Source organism: Elgaria multicarinata, chromosome 3 (genome assembly GCF_023053635.1).
Source record: "Elgaria multicarinata webbii isolate HBS135686 ecotype San Diego chromosome 3, rElgMul1.1.pri, whole genome shotgun sequence".
Lineage (NCBI taxonomy): Eukaryota > Metazoa > Chordata > Lepidosauria > Squamata > Anguidae > Elgaria > Elgaria multicarinata.
The window spans coordinates 64,099,968-64,117,556 of record NC_086173.1 but is presented as its reverse complement, the minus strand read 5'-3'; the positions used below and the strand labels follow the sequence as shown (position 1 = coordinate 64,117,556).

At 44.0% G+C, this 17,589-nt stretch overlaps 1 protein-coding gene across 1 annotated transcript in view; it reads right to left on the bottom strand.

Annotated features, from left to right (window-relative positions):
- Positions 1 to 17,589, bottom strand: part of CACNA1A (calcium voltage-gated channel subunit alpha1 A) — a 123,855-nt gene that overhangs the window by 85,647 nt on the left and 20,619 nt on the right. Inside the window, exons 14-16 of the mRNA XM_063120511.1 lie at positions 14,884 to 14,990; positions 5,886 to 5,982; positions 2,540 to 2,700 (exon numbers count right to left, since the gene is read on the bottom strand). Of these exons, the coding sequence (XP_062976581.1) occupies positions 2,540 to 2,700; positions 5,886 to 5,982; positions 14,884 to 14,990 (365 nt within the window). The remainder of the gene's footprint in view (positions 1 to 2,539; positions 2,701 to 5,885; positions 5,983 to 14,883; positions 14,991 to 17,589) is intronic.

Here is a 17,589-nt window from a genome sequence, read left to right as displayed (position 1 = left end):
CAGATTCACAACCTTTATAAAGAAAACTTCAGTCTTGCACCAGTGTGCACATTTGAAAGTCCATGAGTATGAAATCTGCATAATTTCCTCTTCTGCCTTACTGCTCTTCCATGAAATTTGCATATATTTACCGATCCTCCTTGCTTCCTGCTTTGCCTTGAAATTTGCATATCTTGCCCAATCCCCCTCACTGTTCTTTAACCCATATGTATACTTGACAGCTAACAATGGAGATCAATGGAGGGAAGTGACAAGCAGGACAGGGGGTGAAGAGCTGAAAGTGGCTAATGGCTGCAGGAGAACAAGCTTTTCAGGCAAGTGTAATTAGTAGTATGTGAAGCAGCCTTAAAAAAAAGTGAGATGAAGTGGAAGATGCAATTGACAAGGACATTGACAAAAGGGGAGATATGCTGAACTAAGTAGTAGATAGGCAGTGTTGTCCTCTTGCACAAGACCATGATTTTTTAAAAAAGTTTGCAAACATGTTAGCACATTCATAAGGCCTCAGAAAATTAATTCCATTTGGAGATATGCTGTGGGCAAGTGGGAGGTTTCTCTCAGTGGCCAGCAACCCCAGCAGTCCAATTGCAGAAAGGGTGCTGATGTAGGGACTGAGAAAATGAGGAGTTCTGCTACAAAGGTGCTCGGGATATATGCTAGGAGCCAGCGGGAGGCCTGAGGTGGACTGAGACCTTATGAACATAGGAGGAAACAAACAATGGAAAGCCGCAGGGGCTGTTCACACCCGTTGAACCTCGGGTTAGCGTTTTGTCTGAATTCAGGACATTTCTGATAGCGCAGCTTGTTAACCATGCAGTGTGGTTTGTTAAACACCCGGAACATCCCAGCAACTTCCCTGAACAACCTAAACTTAAGAAACAAAAGGTACATATAGAAACTAAGGTGATCTTTCCTGCAAGCAATTTCAGAAAAAATTATTTGAATTATTTTTGAGTCACTCCATGCAGTCCCTGAATTTCACCTTAGAAACTACAGGCTTGTAAAATATATTAAAAAACCACATTAGGTGTCATTAGGAGACCAGTTATTTCATCAATATAAGGAATCTTTCTTGCAATCCACATAATTAAGTGGAGTGCGGGGGGAGAAAAAACTTCTCCAATTTTTAAGTTGTATTTTTAGCACCAACACTTTGAGAATTTCTAATCCCTTCGGACTGGCTCATGGTTAAATGACTGCCTCTCCCTTACTTTCACCTGGCATCAAAATAAAGTTCTGAAAAACTAACGAAGTAATTCTTCTTTGATTAGAAATTTGGACTTAATTTTAGCAACAACAAAGGCTTAACTAACTCATTTTAGATTTCCAAGTAGTAGTAATAGATCTCACTACAGCAAAAACAATGCTCATGTAAAGGTTCTATTGCTGGGTATGTCTCAGGACTTCATGGTTGCCATGACAACCATGGGGTTCTCAGCACGTCATTGGCCTGACATGTCCTGCAGATCACATTTGGATCTAGTATTTTCATCTGGGTAGGATGCCGGTGGTATAAAAGTGGATCTTTTTTCTTGGATTCCCTGGTTATGGTCAGATCACTTTCTGGTGAGGTTTAGGGTGGCTGCAGCTTCTACTTCCTGTGCTGTAGAGTCTGCAGGGAGAGTGAATTAATTAAAATGATCCACCCCTAGAGGCTGATGGATTCCGGAGAGCCTTTGGGGAATTGCCTGTTGGCACGGCTGGTGATCCTGCCCTAGCCCTAGTTGCTTTGTGGGATGAAGAGTTGACTAGTGCAGTAGACATGATACTCCCAAGCACCCTCTTTCAATGAATAAAGCCTGTTTGGCTCCCTGGTACATTGGGCAAGCAGTGAAACAGAATGGGGTGACAGCTTGAATGCAAGTGGTGGAGAACTCTGACCAAATCCAATCCAACACAAGCAAGGGCTCATCTTAGAGCCTACTCTGTGGCAATGATGAAACAAGACTGCTCTGAAACCAGTGTGTCAGCGCAGTGCCATCCGCAGGAGCTTTACTGAGTGCTTCGGGGCTTTCTCCATAGACTGAATTTAAAGAATCCTGGGTAGCCCACTGCGACCAATTTGCAAAGGACATTTAAGATGAGCCCTTACATCCAGCTTGACTTAGGGACCACTATTTCTGCAGTTCAGTCAGTTAATATATTCAGAACAACACTGCCTGGAACTTGACTAGACGATAGGTTTGCTCCTCCTCCTTTTTTCATCATTGCTACCACTTGCCAGGCTCCCTGCTACCACAGAGAGCCAGTGAACAAGTAGTCAACGGCAACTACTGCTCCTCCTTCTTGCCAGCATCATTGTCTGGGTCAGAGCAAGAGGCAGGTGAACGAGCAGGTTGCAATGGTGGAAAGGAGGAGCAAGTCTAGAAGGTTCCTGCTAGGGTGTAGGCCCTCAGCAGATACCCAACCATGCCTACCCCTCATGTTGGCCCTGGGTTGAGGACCTGGAAACAGAATGGTGGCAGAAGGTTCTATCCTTAAAAGAGGTCTATGAATAATTTTAGACAGACAGACAGACAGATAGATAGATGCTACAAACCTGCAATCCTTTTCAAACTCCTTGGACTCATCAGTGCAGTAGAAGAACTTGCCTTTAAAGAGCTGGACAGCCACCACAGCGAAGATGAACATGAAGAGCATATACACAATGAGGATGTTGAGGACATTTTTTAGTGAGTTCACGACACAGTCAAACACAGCCTGGAAAGATTAGAAGGCTCTGATAAGGGCTTGCAAGTTAATTACTATTATTTTATCCTTTATCTATATCCTACTTTTCTATAAAAAAACAAAAACACAGGGACTTACAAAGGGGAAAAAGACATATAATTAAATATAAAATCAAATAAAACTAAAAATAGTATGAAGCACTAAAACTGTATGAAGCACTTAAACTTATAAAGTACTTAAAATTAATTTTAAAAAAAACATTGATTTAAAGGCAGCAGACCATAACATTCCTTAACACAGCAGTTCAAACAGATATTAAAAGCTTATTAAAATAAAGGAAGTCTTCAAAGGCCATATAAAACAAAGAGTAAGGGTATTCCACAATCTCCCGATCACCATCGAAAAGGCCCCATCTCTATGTATCTGCCCATGTGTTCTTTGGTAAGAACGCCTGCCATTTGCCTAATTATTTGGGGTGCGGTTTATTGTGTTATCCAAACCTGGCATGATGTGCGGCAGGGATGGCTTTTCAACCACCCTACACACTATGGCTTGTTTAAGGGTTGTGCCAGGGAATAGTTTCAGCACTGAAGTGGGCCTTGTCATTTATAGCTAAGATTTAATTAGTAGTAGTCTGAAAGGGTTTGGGCCGATTCAGCCTGTGAAATGTCAAAAAGCCTGACTAGGCCCAAACCCTTCCAGACTACTTCTAATTAAATCTCAGCTATATACTACAAGGCCCACTGTAGTACTGAAACTATTCCTGCCAGGTTTAGAAACCGCTCCCACCACACACTGTGCCAGGTTCAGACAACACAATGACTCATGCTGCAGCATGGGCAATTAAGATAATGGTGCGCATGCAAGCAGCACGTGTGGGGGCAGAAGCCACGGTGACTTCTTTTCCACTGTTAATCATGCAAACCTGGCCAATGACTTGGTTCACACATGGGTTGTCACTGTGGGTTGATTCAAAGTAGCTTGGCGTGACATCCAAATCCAGAGCATTTCCCCTCCCCCTCATAGGTTGTCTTCCATGAACAAGCCACCCTGAGAACACATGGCTTGCTATTGGGTTGTCCAGGGTGGCTTGTTTTCAGGGTGGCTTATTGTGACATCCAGACCTAGTAGAGGGACTTCATAGTGGGTTGTCAAGAATGGATGGAGAACCGACCAGCAAAAGTGGCAAAAAACCCTTCTGCTCTTTGCAATCTCCCTGGTGCACCCGCCACTGTTCCTCATTCCCTCTCAATGCCCTCCACCCCACACTCCTAAAAATAAAAAAGAAAGCCTCCTGGAGAGTGTCCTGAACATGTTCGCAATTATTTCTTCTTTTAACCCACCCACCCCAGTCTCGTGCAATTGCACATTCAAAAATCCACTGCTATGAAATTTCCATAACTCCTTCTTGCACTTAACTGCCCTGCCATGAAATCTGCATATATTTGTCAATTCCAGTCACTGCACAGCCTTGAAATTTGTGTATATTTACCAATCCACCTCACTTATCGGTCTTGAAATTTACATTATCTTTACCAATTCCCCTGTTTAGAAATTTGCATATCTTTACCTTGAAATGTGTGTATTTTTACTGATCTCCCTGACTGCACTGTAACCCATATGTATATCTGACAGGCAACAATGGAGACCACTGGAGGGAACTGACACGCACAAAGGGGGGCATGGGAGCAGAAACTGGCTGGCAGTTGCAGGAGAAGGAGCTCTGGGGGCAGATATAATTAGTAGTACATTAAGCAGCCTTTTTTTAAAAACAGTGTTTGCTAGCAAGGCAAGTGCTGAAGTGGAGGATGACATTGACAAAGACATTAGCAAGAGGGGAATATCAGTATGCTGAATTGCAGTCTTGCGCTTCTGCACGCTTGCACAAGACCCTGAATAAAACAGTAATTTAAAAAGTTTTCGGATGCATCACTGTTTATAAGGACTCATTTTTTTATGCATTTTGCAGTCTGATGTGGGGAAGGAGGGGGAGTTTCCTTTGCAAGCAGGCAAGCACAGCAGACCAATTGCAGAAAGGGTACTGGTGTAGGGAATGAGGAAACAAGGTTTTCTTCTGCAAAGGCGCCTGGGATATGTGCTGGGACCCGGTGGGAGGACAAAGGGGAAATAACCCATGGCAAGTCGCAGTGAATCCAATCGTCTGATAGGAGTAATGTGGGTTATCAAGTGAACAAGCAACCCAAGATGGCTTATTTTCATAGTGGCTTAGCATGACATGTAAACTCGCTCAACAGAGAATCTTATGGCTCCTTAAAGATTAATAAATATAAGAGGTTTGCATATTATCATTTATGACCGGTGTACTCATAAATGTTGCCCAATTGTTCCTACTGCAAGCCCTTCTGTCTATGGCTCATTTAATGTGACCTGCAAACTTGGAACTCTGGCTTGTCTCTCCCCTAACAAGCCAGAAAAATAACCCAATAATAAACCATGTCGCTCTTAAACTCAATGCCAGGTTCTTCCAGAACTCTAATTTATTATATCACGCAAACTGGGTCATAATAAGCCTTCATAGACTAGAGTCCACCTCATCAGATGCATGAAGTGTGAACCTCAGTTGGCAGAAATACATACATAAGGGTATAGAGGGAAATGAAATGCAAGAAATACAGACTGTGACAATTAGGTTAAAGCTTAGATGTACATAAAAGCACAGTGATAATTCACAAAGCAGTGTTGGTGATAGGACAACTAGCATATATCTGATGAAGTAGCCTGTCATCCACAAAAGCTTATGCCATAATAAATGCATTCCTCTTTAAGGTGCACAAGACTTTCTTTTTTTAGCTGGCATTGCTGCTGGGTCTTGAACAGTTGCACCACATGCAAAGATTAATAGGTGCAACTTATCCAGGCATGAAGATACAGGGCAGGAGAAAGCATTGTAGCCCAGCTAGCAGAAACACAGGAGTCCTGCTAAACCCCACCCACCCACCCAACTAATAAACCCCCATTCAAAAGGCACCACATGGGAGAGATGTATGTGGACAGAAAACACAGGGATCCTAGCTCTCAGTCCCTTCCTCCATTTCAGTAGATTCCACGCTGCTACATGAAAGGATCTGAAGCCTGGGTCCAACCTTCTCACTTGAGCTGCAGCCATATTTTCTCTTTCAAACTACTGCTGACTTACACACACACCCCAACACAATCCCAGACTCCATCCTTTTAAGTTTCCATTCCAAACATACCTTGAGTTTTGGCAATCGCTTGATGGTTTTGAGGGGTCTGAGGACGCGAAGGACACGCAGGGATTTGATGGTGTTGATGTCTTTCCCTTTGCTGCCTCTGTAGAGAGATGTTGGGTGGGGGCAGAAGAGCAGGGAAAATCAGTGAGACTTGTGTCTTTATACTAGTCTTCACAAAGGGCTGCCAAAGTGACAGGTATTCTCATACTATCTGCTGCTTTGCAGTGATTTGTTGGCGCAGCACTCCAGAATGCCCATGAAGTCATCCTAGCTTACTTCACACAGCTACCCCTTTTTTGTAGCTTCTTTGAAAGACTTGCACAGGACGGCCACGATACAGAATTTCTAAGCCTTCCCTCTTTCCCAGTTAAGACGTTGCCCTAGAAACTGATCTGTTTTACCTGTTATGTCTACCTGTTTCAGGTACCAGTCTGTTCTTTCAACTCTTCCACTTCCTTTATTCCCCTTTAGAAGCTTTCAGTTTCACCCACCACTTTATCCAGGTGCTCTTTCAGTATTTCTCTGTTCGGTTGGTTGCGATCATTCCCTTGAGAAATGCTTCTTTTACCCAGCACTATCAAAAGATTTAGTACCCCTTTAGGGGGTTAGGGAACTGGCACATGTAGTCCCATGGCATGTGCTCCTCATATCAGAAAAGGGGCCGATCTAGCTGTGATGTTTACAGTGGCAGAAACAGAAGTCCCTGTGAGGTATAGTTGTATTGGGATGTTAAGAGCAATGTCCCTCTGTCTAGGGCCCTCATTGATACCAGTTGATAGACAGCACTGAAGTATTCAAAAAAGCACTCGGATCAGTCCTATTTCCTCCAAACCTCAAACCTAACAATCAGGTTATCCTCACTAGAGGCACTAGTGCTTTGGTGTGCTGATGGCCCTTCTATGCCACCAGCATTGCTTTGCTCACATTTCCTGTGATAGTAAGGTTGCCTCCCTGCTCCACCGTGTTGTAAAATGAACACACGCATGTACAGAAGGTTCACAGCCCTGCTAAGCATTTTCACATTATATTTCTCAGATTACTAGTCCCAAATGGCTGTGTATTTGAGTGTACAGTCACATCAAAATGAAAAAGAAGGAGAAAGCGAGAGAGAAATCATTTTGCCCTGGGTTCTCCAATATACGGGGAAAATAGCAGGGAAAGGAATTGCATCCTATAACAATACCCCCAAATCTACAAGTCAGCTACAAGAGAGCTTTTCTAGTATTGTCCATCTACATCCATCTTATTTGAAAAATCAAAACAATACATTATATTTACTTATTTGTTTGTTTATTGCATTTGTATACCGCTCAATAACCAAAGCTCTCTGGGCGGTTATAGTGCTACTTTAACAAAATGTCCTAACAACATAATTACAGAAAGGGAGAGCTGTTATTACTACCATTGCTTCACAGGCCCTGCTACCTGATGTATGCTGCTGCACAGCACTGATTATGGTTCAACCCATGTGAACATCCTCACACCATAAAGAGCCTGGCAAAAAAAATCTCAGGAAGTCACTGTTGGAGAGATGGTTTTCAAACATCTGACTGGACACATATTCAGTCTCAACTGAGAGCCAACCGAGCCTCTTGAAGAAGAGGCCCCAACTATAATCCTTTCAAAGGCCAGACACAAAGGCAAAGAGTTCTAGCTAGTGACAGTTGGATCCCCTCTCATGGTAGTTCTAACAAATGGGCAGTATTATAAACACGAAGATGCAAATCCCTTGCCCGGCAGTGACATATTCCAGCCTTATCCTTTTAGCAGTCTCTCAGGCCATGGCATCCCACTACACTCTCCCGTTTCAGCATAAACATTTAGCACTGGTGAAAAGAGCGAGTCTGCAGAACAAAGAGATAAAAGGCAAAACTATCTGCAGAACAAAAAGAGCATAACATATTTTGATAGCTGAGGGGCCACCCCTTCCACGAATGTTACATCTTTGTTCACCAGAGGGTCTTCTCTCTGATGATAATGGGCCCCAGGCCCAACAGCCAATCCATCGCTGGTGTCCAATCTTCCCCCACCCCATCCCACGGCCCCTGTTTCAGCAGGGGGTGTTGCAGTAGGCCTTGGGGAAGTACCCGCACCCCAGAAATGGCTGCCAAAGACTGTCAGATATGATCAAGGTCCCTACCAGGTGGAGCTTCCTCACCAAGATCAACTATGTTTCCAGGCATCACCTTTGCCTTTGGTTCCCAGGTTGAAGTCGAATATTCTGGACCGCCATGGCTAGTGTGTGGAGTATTGTCCCTAAATCAGGGTTACTGCAACGTAATTGAGTCCCACAGACTAAAATCCTGACCGTCAAAGACACGGATCCCAACTCAGTGTGAGATACAACAGAACCAATGGAATGCCTGATGTTTGGAGAGATAGAAAGAGATCCCAGATGTCTTCCTTTCAAATCACATTAGCCTCTCAAAGTGATGCATAACCAAGATCACACAGATAAATAGAATGTGTACCAGAGAGTGAGTGAGAAAGAAAAGGAGAGAGAGAGAGAGAGAGAGAGAGAGAGAGAGAAACAGACAGACGGACAGAAAGACTTTACCGTGAGCTGCTCCTGTTGTGAAGTGGCAGTGAAAGGGAAGAGACAAGGAAAGTGAGTAACAATCAGAAAGAGAACACACAACATAAACCCCAAACGAACCCATATCCCATGCTGGCCTCTGTCTGGGGAAGTCTCTGCACCAAATCTGCTGCTTTGCCTGCAGCAGGCAGGGCGTTCACTCCTTCTATGGCTGCTGCCTTGAAACAGAGGGAGGTTATGGGCCACATTTGTATAGCTACAGATGTTTAGGCCGATCAAGAGGAAGTTCAGAAGATCCTCCATTCCAGCCCAACGAGCCACAGTTATAGGTACTGAATATGGGAGGTTTCTGGCATCACTGGACAATGTGCTTGCATTTCTTATACCAAATATGGAAAAATCTGTATGTTCCTGCTCATCCCAACATTCCTCATGGAATGTGTTATCTGTACAGCACCATGTACATTGATGGTGCTATATAAATAAATAAATAATAATAATAATAAAACAAAAACTGAGGACAACAGGCAACAGCCTGAGATCTTTAAAAAAATCTTATTTATCCCTTCTTTGGAGTTTACTAATATCTCATTCAGATTGTAATTGGCTTTTTATTTGAAGTGTTATCTTAGATTTAGATAGCCCTTATTCTTTGTTTTTCTGTATCTCATTCAAAATCCATTTCTTTACTGAAAACTCCATCCGACGAGTGTTTAATTGCATGCTCTTTACTGGGCACTCATGGAGTTTGCTCAGGTCCCTCACAAGACGTTGTCTGCCTCCCGCGCGCCTTCCGCCCCTCCTGGCCTTCCTTGCGCAACAAAAAAAACCTCTTTAAGTCTGATGTTTTTTAAAACTTGGAATTGCTGCTCTCTCCTGCTGTGTGCAGGAGAAGCAGTGCCAGTAGAACAGTGGACTCGAATGGAGTGATGGAGCTTTCACTTACTTGGATTTAAGTATTCCTAATTTCCACTGAAATTAAATAAATGGAGGAGAATGTGTAAAATCCTATACATGCTACACCATTAACCAAAAAGCAAGTTCTGATTATGGAGTGAGAATGCAGGAAGATTGTCTGCACTCCTAAGCATACTTAATAGGGGGGAAATAGAATTAAACTCAATGGGTCTTGCTCTAAGTTAAATGAGCATAGGATCAGGTTGCATGCCTTGCCACATGGCGTGGGAAGTAACCAGCCACTTTAAGGTTTAAGACAGCTTTATTATTTATTTATTTATTTATTTATTTATTTATTTATTTATTTATTATATTTCTATACCACCCAATAGCCAGAGCTCTCTGGGCGGTTCACAGACCAGTTTCTCTAAACTGGTGCCTTACAAATAAGTTGGATCGCAACTCCCATAATTCCCATGCAGCAAGGCTAACGGGTTGGAGAAGGCTAGCGGATTTTGTATAGGACGTTGCTCAGTTTGTGTTCCCCACCCCTAAGCAGGTGCAAACACTACTCTTTCACGCAGCTCTACTAACTTTCCCTACCAAGATGATGTTTATGTTGTCCAAATACAGATTGCAATGGTGATAGAATGAGGCCAAGTTTTTGCCAGCACAACTGATTCTTTGGATCTATATGGGACACATACAAGGCAACCAGAGGTACAGCAACAATCTCTGTTCTCCTCAGGGGTGTTATTACCCAGTTCCAATCCAGAACTGTGGCCATGAGAAGAACTTACAGCCCCCAGTCTAACTGCTGGGACACTGGCGTGGCTCCTATTGATGCAACAGTATGAAGTAACATGATATGGTAGAGTACAGAGCAGTATATACAGTCAGGTGACAGAAACAGAGCCGAAAAACAATATAGACCCTTGTACAGTTAACTGAAGCTGGCATGATTGGTTCAAGAAGCAATTTCTAGGTGCTGATAAATGTTGATGAACTGATGAGAGAGAAAAGAGGAAGAAACCGGGTCGCCAATTAGCTAGAGCGCATGGAGTAGGAGAGGCAAGGAAAGATACAGTAGAGGGTGGGAGGTTCATCCAGAATGATAAGCAGTTGGGAAACACCATCACCAACAATCCTGTGAAGCTGTTTACACTGATTTTTAGAAGGCCAGTTATTTTCTGTAATTAACCATATTTTACTATCAGTTTTCCATGGTTGCAGGTCTTTGGGAATTCTAAAAGAAAATGAGACCTATTTCCATTTGCATGCTGCTTCCCCATCCAGAGTCCAACCTTCCTGATCGATCTGGCAGATGCCTGTCATCTCAAACAGTGCACGCCATATTCTCATCCATAACTTTTTTCTCACCCCTTCCTGCTTTCGAAGCAAAAGCACACTGCTCTGCAAAGGCCTCCAAGGCAAGGCAGGTACTAGCGTTATGTTCCACTGTGCTAACTAAGGGTGCTTCCAAACAGAGGATTCCTAGTCTTACCAACCAAACAGCTATTCCATCTTACCGGCCTTGCCAGATTTTTATGTGGTAAGGGACAAGATGGAAGAAGCGGTGGAGAAACGAAGGAAGAGGGTTACAAATAGCCTCATTTGGAAGCACCCTAGGATATTCAAAAGTAGGAACAACACCTGGAAGAGTGTGTTACAACAGGCCTTAGGAATAACTAATCTGTCACCCTCCTATACAATTTAGGTGACTGCACAGTTTGCCCTGCATAGATTTGCCTGGGTCCCAACTCTACTGGAGAGCATGCCTTTACATGTGATGTCATGCGCTCACTGTCATGGCCAGCCCCATGCTAGGACTTGAGCCTCAATTCTTTCCCCACGCCGGTTCTGTACCAAACCACTCAAGAGGTCTAGAAGATAAGCTTCCCCTGAAATTGTTATTGAGACAGAAATCTGCCCCTCTTTCTGTGTGTGTCCCTCATCTTTTCATAAAACCATCAGAATTAGCATGGCCATCCAACATGCTAGAAATATAACCTATCAAGCCAAGTAAAACTCTTCTCTGACTGCTAAGCTGGGCATTGTGGTCCCAGGCCAGAACTGAAGGCTCCAGATGCTCAGCCTGTATTCACCCCAGAGCTGAAAACACCTACAAGCCACCATGCTACTGCAAATGTTATTGCAGATGTGTGGCATAGGAAAAGAATCCCAAACACCTCCAGATTAAATCTCACATGGACAAAACTGGGGACAGCAAACCCGAAACCTCAGCACACGAATGCCATCAGGAAGCAGATACTTCTGTGGAGGCCATCGCTCCTTCTCAGTTCTATGCAAAGGCCTCCACACTACAGAAGGAAGTTGCTGATGTGTAGAAGAGCTGGGAAATGGGGTGCAGAACATGCAGGTACGAAAGGTTAGTAGGATGAATATTACAGGGGAAAGGCTGACTGCACCAATCCAGTAACCTCTGGGTTGTTGTGTCATCTCCTACTGTCCTTGTGGTTTGTAGACAGAAAACACAGACATGTTTGCATTAATAAGTGCGTAAGATTGTTCTCAAGCGTCATGAGCGGCCGCCTTATGCTGAATGGTGGAGTGTGCAGCACCCCAGGAAAAGCGCCCACACTCTGGGAGAGAACCCTAGCTTTGCAAACTACTGGGCTAAAGACACTCCAAAATGCATTTGGGCCTTCACCTGCTCAGATAATCAGAATTCAGATCTCCAACTTTGTTGTGGGTGCCTCCACTTCCCTTCCCTTCCCTTTGTTATCTCCCACACTAATTTAAATTTAAATTGTAAGCAACTGGGCAAAGGGGGCTCTTTTGTCTACTTTCATTTCTCCTTGAAGTGTCATGTACATTGATAATGCCAGATATTCTTTCCTCTTCCCCTGCAACTTGGTCCGAAGTCCTCAACATTATTTTTATGAAGGTGAGAACTGGGTGCTAATCTGTGCCTTTAGAACTAGTTACCGTGGGAGCCATTAGAGCAGCCTTCCCCAACCAGGGCCCCTCCGGACTACAACTCCCACCAGCTTAGTTGAGGATGATGGGAGTGCTAGTCCAACCCATCCAAAGGCCACCACTTTGGGGGAGGCTGAGTTAGAAGTCCACATCCTGTCCAAGGCCCACTGAGCCCTGTGCACAGTCTGATTCCATCTGCAGTGCAGAGAGGTGATGCAAGGGTGAGGCTCCCCAGTTTCCCAGTGCCCCACCCTGCTTGCTCTTCCCTGTTGGCTTCATTATCTCAAGTGGGAGCAAAACAAATCAGGAGCTGGGCCCACTTCGGAGCTGCCCTATGTAACGGACTGACTGTAATGCTGAGGAGAAAGCGACTGGCTTGCTGAGACTGCTAACCAGGAAAGAAAACAAGCCAGGTACCTCTCTGGGCCACATTTTCACTCCCAGATGGGACGTAGCACAGAAGGTCCAGAACAACTCCCTTCATCAGTCAAAGCCGGAGACCAAAATCCAGGACTCCTAAACTTATATTGCCATAGAATTCACAAAGTTCCTACTTCGCACATGGCTAATGGTATATCTCTGCATCAGCACTCTTTTCTTTCCATTTTAGCTTGTTCTTCATTGTCCCAGTACTCATCCTGGTGCATTCCCTGGACATAATGCTTCCACTTCTCAGGATTGTGCACTTTGATGTTTCATTTCTATTTTATTTTATGTATCAATAATGCCGAACTGGGGCAATTATAGTTGCATAGCCCACATTCAAAACACACTAATACTTTCACTATCCTAAGAAACTGGAGAGGGACTCTGAAACCGGTTCTATATGTTCCATCATATACCTGGGGTTGGACGAAGTTAAAAACAGCCCCACTTCTCCATCAAAATTGCAATAAGAAGAAATTAGCAAATGAGGAATAGATATCTTTGTGCAAAATTAGTTTCTTTTCTTTCCTTTTTTTTTAAGAAGGGGGGAGGCTCTGACAATTTGGATGAGGGGGATGAAGGGCACTGCGAGGTATCTTCAGAGGGCTTAGGACATCTTTAATGCAGGAGGCTGTGTAAGTAGCCAGCAGGTTAATTTGCATTTGGATGGATGAAAAAGAGGCTGGACTTTTTAGACTGGGTGACTGGTGAATGGGTTTTTTTTCCTCCCTAAGAGCCCCAGAACATACATGGGGAAGCTTTTACCCAAATATCTTTGAAAAATGAGGGATACTATCAGTTTATCTAATGAAGACAGAGATTTTTTTTTAAAGGGAGCAAGGAGAGCAGCTGCCACCTCTGGAGAATTGGAGCCATCTCAACATATCCAGTAATTCTGAAAGGGAAAGGGGGAAACCAGCTGGAAGTTCTTCACTGCTTGGATGTGGCTGACAATGTCCTGCATTGATGGTTGGCTCTAAACCTTGCAAGCAAGTGAAGCCAAGGCTTAGAAGAAATGTTTTGAATGTTTTTTGGGGGTTGGGAAAGGATAGAGCTACTTCCCGTCTTCTCCTGGTAGCTTCTGGCCACCAACCCACCCCCCACCCCCGGTGCTCCTTGGAACAACGTAATTTGATGACATCACATCATTCCAAGAACATGGGACCAGATAGTGGGGGGGGAGGAATGGCAATGGACAGTCTGGGATGCCACAAAACCTTGTGGCAGCAGGGGAAATAATTGAGAACGAAAGTAAAGCAAAATTTGTAGGTGTGTTTTGCCCAGACACCAGCTTTCCCCAATTTAAGCTGAAAGAGTGCGTTTTCAACTTAGCCTTAGTTTTATACTAATATTATTAGAAATATTCTTAAGAAAATAAATTGTTCAGACTGTTTTATGTTGACTAGAGAAAATTAAATTTAAGATTATTGCAAACAGGGTGAGTTTACATTTGTTATCTAAAGGGAAGGAAGAAAACATAAAGCACTCTAGGTTGGAGTCCTGAGCCACATTTTACTCCTCATTTCAAACCTGACCCACTTTGCTGCTGTGCATCTTATAGCATCTGGATTACAAATGTACCAGGTGAAATCAGGAAGTGGAGCACTAATCAGGGGCAATACAACGGATGAGAGCAGACCTCACCAGCTTCTCACGCTATATTTGCTGATGAACTACGAGAAAGCTAACTGATGCAGACATACCATAAATGCAATATCTACAAATATAGGTTGTTTCTACATTTAATCAGCTGTTTCCATTAGCCTGACCGGAGAGTAGTAGAACCATTTTTACAAAAAGTTCTTTGGCCTTGTAGTCTCACAAGGCAGCTACATCCTCCTGGTATAATTATTCAGAGCAATATAGGAACTCATTCATTTCGGGGATTTATGCCTCAGTTCCCCACAGCTTTGAACCTGAGAAGTAAGAGGGACAGTCTGCCATTCCTCTAATTGGCCTCGGGGGAAGCTCCACATGCAAGGGGTGTCCCAAGCCAGAGGGAGGCGCACGCACATTCGGAGTGTCCATGCTCTACGATGGCTTATGGCGGCACTGGAAGAGGAATCGTGATGAGGGAAAGGGCGGTGGGGCCAAGTCGTCTATGTGCTGGAAACTACTAACAAGACCCAACATGCAGCAAGCTTCAACAAGAGTCTTATTCAGCTGAAGGAAAAGGAGCGATAGAGGAGAACAGAAACTTACGTGAAGGCAAACGCCACCAATGCGCCACTGACCACAATGAAATCCAAGATGTTCCACAGGTCCCGAAAATAAGAGCCCCGATGAAGGATCAGTCCTAAGTCAATCATCTGCAAAAGGAATCAAAGCAAAAACAACAACATGGGGTTTTTGAGGAACGGTGCATGGTTTTGGTCACTACAACCTTGAGACACCTAGTGTGAGTATGGTTTACTGCATTCCTCCCTAATAAAGGAGGTCGGTCTTGCTGGGCCCACTTTACAAAGTAGGAGATGAAGGCAGAGAAAAGGGACTGTCTGATAAAAAATGCTAAGAACAGACCGCAGGTGGAGCTCTACTACTTGTGTGCAATGCAGAAATTGCCATACAAAGTGTGTTTCACACACAACGCAGATACTAAAATGTGAGTTAATGGACCTTGGGAGTTGTAGACTGGGGTAACAGCACATAATCTGAAACACTGATTCCGCCCCCCACCCCCACCCCTCCGCCGGATGTGCACACAACTTCTCTAATCACAGTTATAATGACACTGGTGTTTCCAGAATGGCATCGGAAGAGAGAAGAGTGAAAATGGAAGCTATGATTACTTCCACAATGCTCTGTGATACTACAGCTATCAAACTCCACAAGACAACCAGAATCGACACAGTACTTTCAAAGCATTCTTCAATAGCCATCCTGGCTTTTGCTGCAAAATAGATCAGTATGACAATCTGGGGGAGGAAATGACCCATTAGATTCAGACCCTCTTCAAATGATACAGGAAAAGTAGGCAGATCTGGGCATTTTCACTATGCAATTAGCCATGCCTTTTCCGTAACACTTGAAGAAGAGGTATGTGCATGCAAATATCATTTAGGAATCATGCTCCTTCTTGGTGCCTCAAAATATATATAAAAAGTGAGACCTTTCTCTTCTGTAACCCATGAATTACTGGATTGCTGCGATTAAAAAACCCCACCACCGCCACCTACTGTCCAGAAATACCCTCACAGTCTTAATCCTAACCACATTTACCAAGAAGGTATTGCCACTCATTTTCAGTGAAATTTAACTTCCAAGTAAATATGTTTACAAAAGAATCCTAGTGGTAACTTACATGGTGCTATGGCATCATCTAGTGGTCATCAATCAAAACTACAAGCAAATCCAACAGACTTGAGTGAGGATAGCAGCGGGGGGCAACATCTGGCGTTTTTTGTGACACCCCCCCCACTTATACCACTGCCGACATGATGCCAAAATTTGGCAGAATGGCAGCAAGGTGGTAAAGCCCCTGCTAAAAGGAAAACCAAGATATTTTGCTGCCTGAATTAGAGCAGCAAATGCCATAGATCAAGGTACATAGTACCCATGGCTAGTCAAATTCTTTTGACACCTGAGGCCGGAAAACCACAAGTGCCTCTCCCTCTCCAAGGCAGGAGTGTACAAATAATAATAAAAAATTGCTGCCCATTCATGACACCAGAAAAACAGCTGCCTGTGGTGGCCACCTCACTATGCCTAATAGTAGGGCTGGCCCTGTCCAAGCTGAAAGAGCTGAAGGATAATTGGCAAACAATCAACAGTAGTCTCAAAGAAGGCAGTAAGGTGAATATGTAACACCTTAGCCAGTGGGACTGCAGTTTGGCAACTATCACCACTTCACCACAGCAATCTGCCCAGAGAGCTTCGGCTGTTGGGCAGTATAGAAATGTGTGTGGGGGTGGGGGGGGATCCATTTTGAGAAATAGGGTCTTGCTTTCTTGGTACAATTCACATATTACAATGGCCTCAGAGAAATGTTCCTAGCATGTTTGACATTCCTGTCATCTTCTAGAGAGCCACTTCACACACATTTGTTTACAAATGGCTACCACTGTGCTGACAAGATATGGATTCGGTCGTAGATGTCCGCCAGTATCATTGCATCTGTGCCTGCACGTTTCTACATGGGCGAGTCAAAAGGCAAATCAGGATCTGAGGACCACAAGCAAGAACACACTTGAAGGCAGAAAGGTATGCAGTGAAAAGTGAGGCAGTAGCGCCGCGACAGAAGGACCAGAAGCAAGTGCAATGTCAAAGTTCGGCAGGGTTCGCAACCCAAGGGAGCAGGAGTGCAAGCACAACCCTCACACGCAAAGCAAGGGGCTCATACTGAGGGGCAAGGCCAGGGCTTCATAGGGCTTGTGGGTCAGCTGACAACATGCTGGTATTGCAGCCTTCATGGCACTCTGGAACCACAAAGCTTAGTTTTCCAGGCTTGCTGAAAAAGGTAAATTGGCAGAGCTTGGAAGCCCTGATTTGAGGCACACACATTCTGGGGCCTTGCATGTTCATAAATTTCTATGTACAGCTGTTGTTTTTTTCTATGGGGAGGGGAAGAGAGTGGCAATGTTCTTATACATTGTTTTAGCAGCAAGGATAATCATAATGATATCTTTGCCCTTAATTATGTCAGTAGACCTGGGTTAGCTAAGAAAGATCAGCCAGGTCTGTTGGATTACAGTTAGAGAGGAGACAGTAGGCAGGAGAGAGGTTCCAAGAAAAAGCACACATTTAAGAACTTGTTTCTTCTTCCAGCACAGCTTTCAGTGGCAAATTATGTCCGGGACCAACTGATCATGACCTCTCACCTCATTAATGGGAAATAAACATTTATTTGCCTTGTGTTGCCTGTAAGAATGTCTGAATTGCAATGAATAGTTAAACATAAAGATCAGGCTC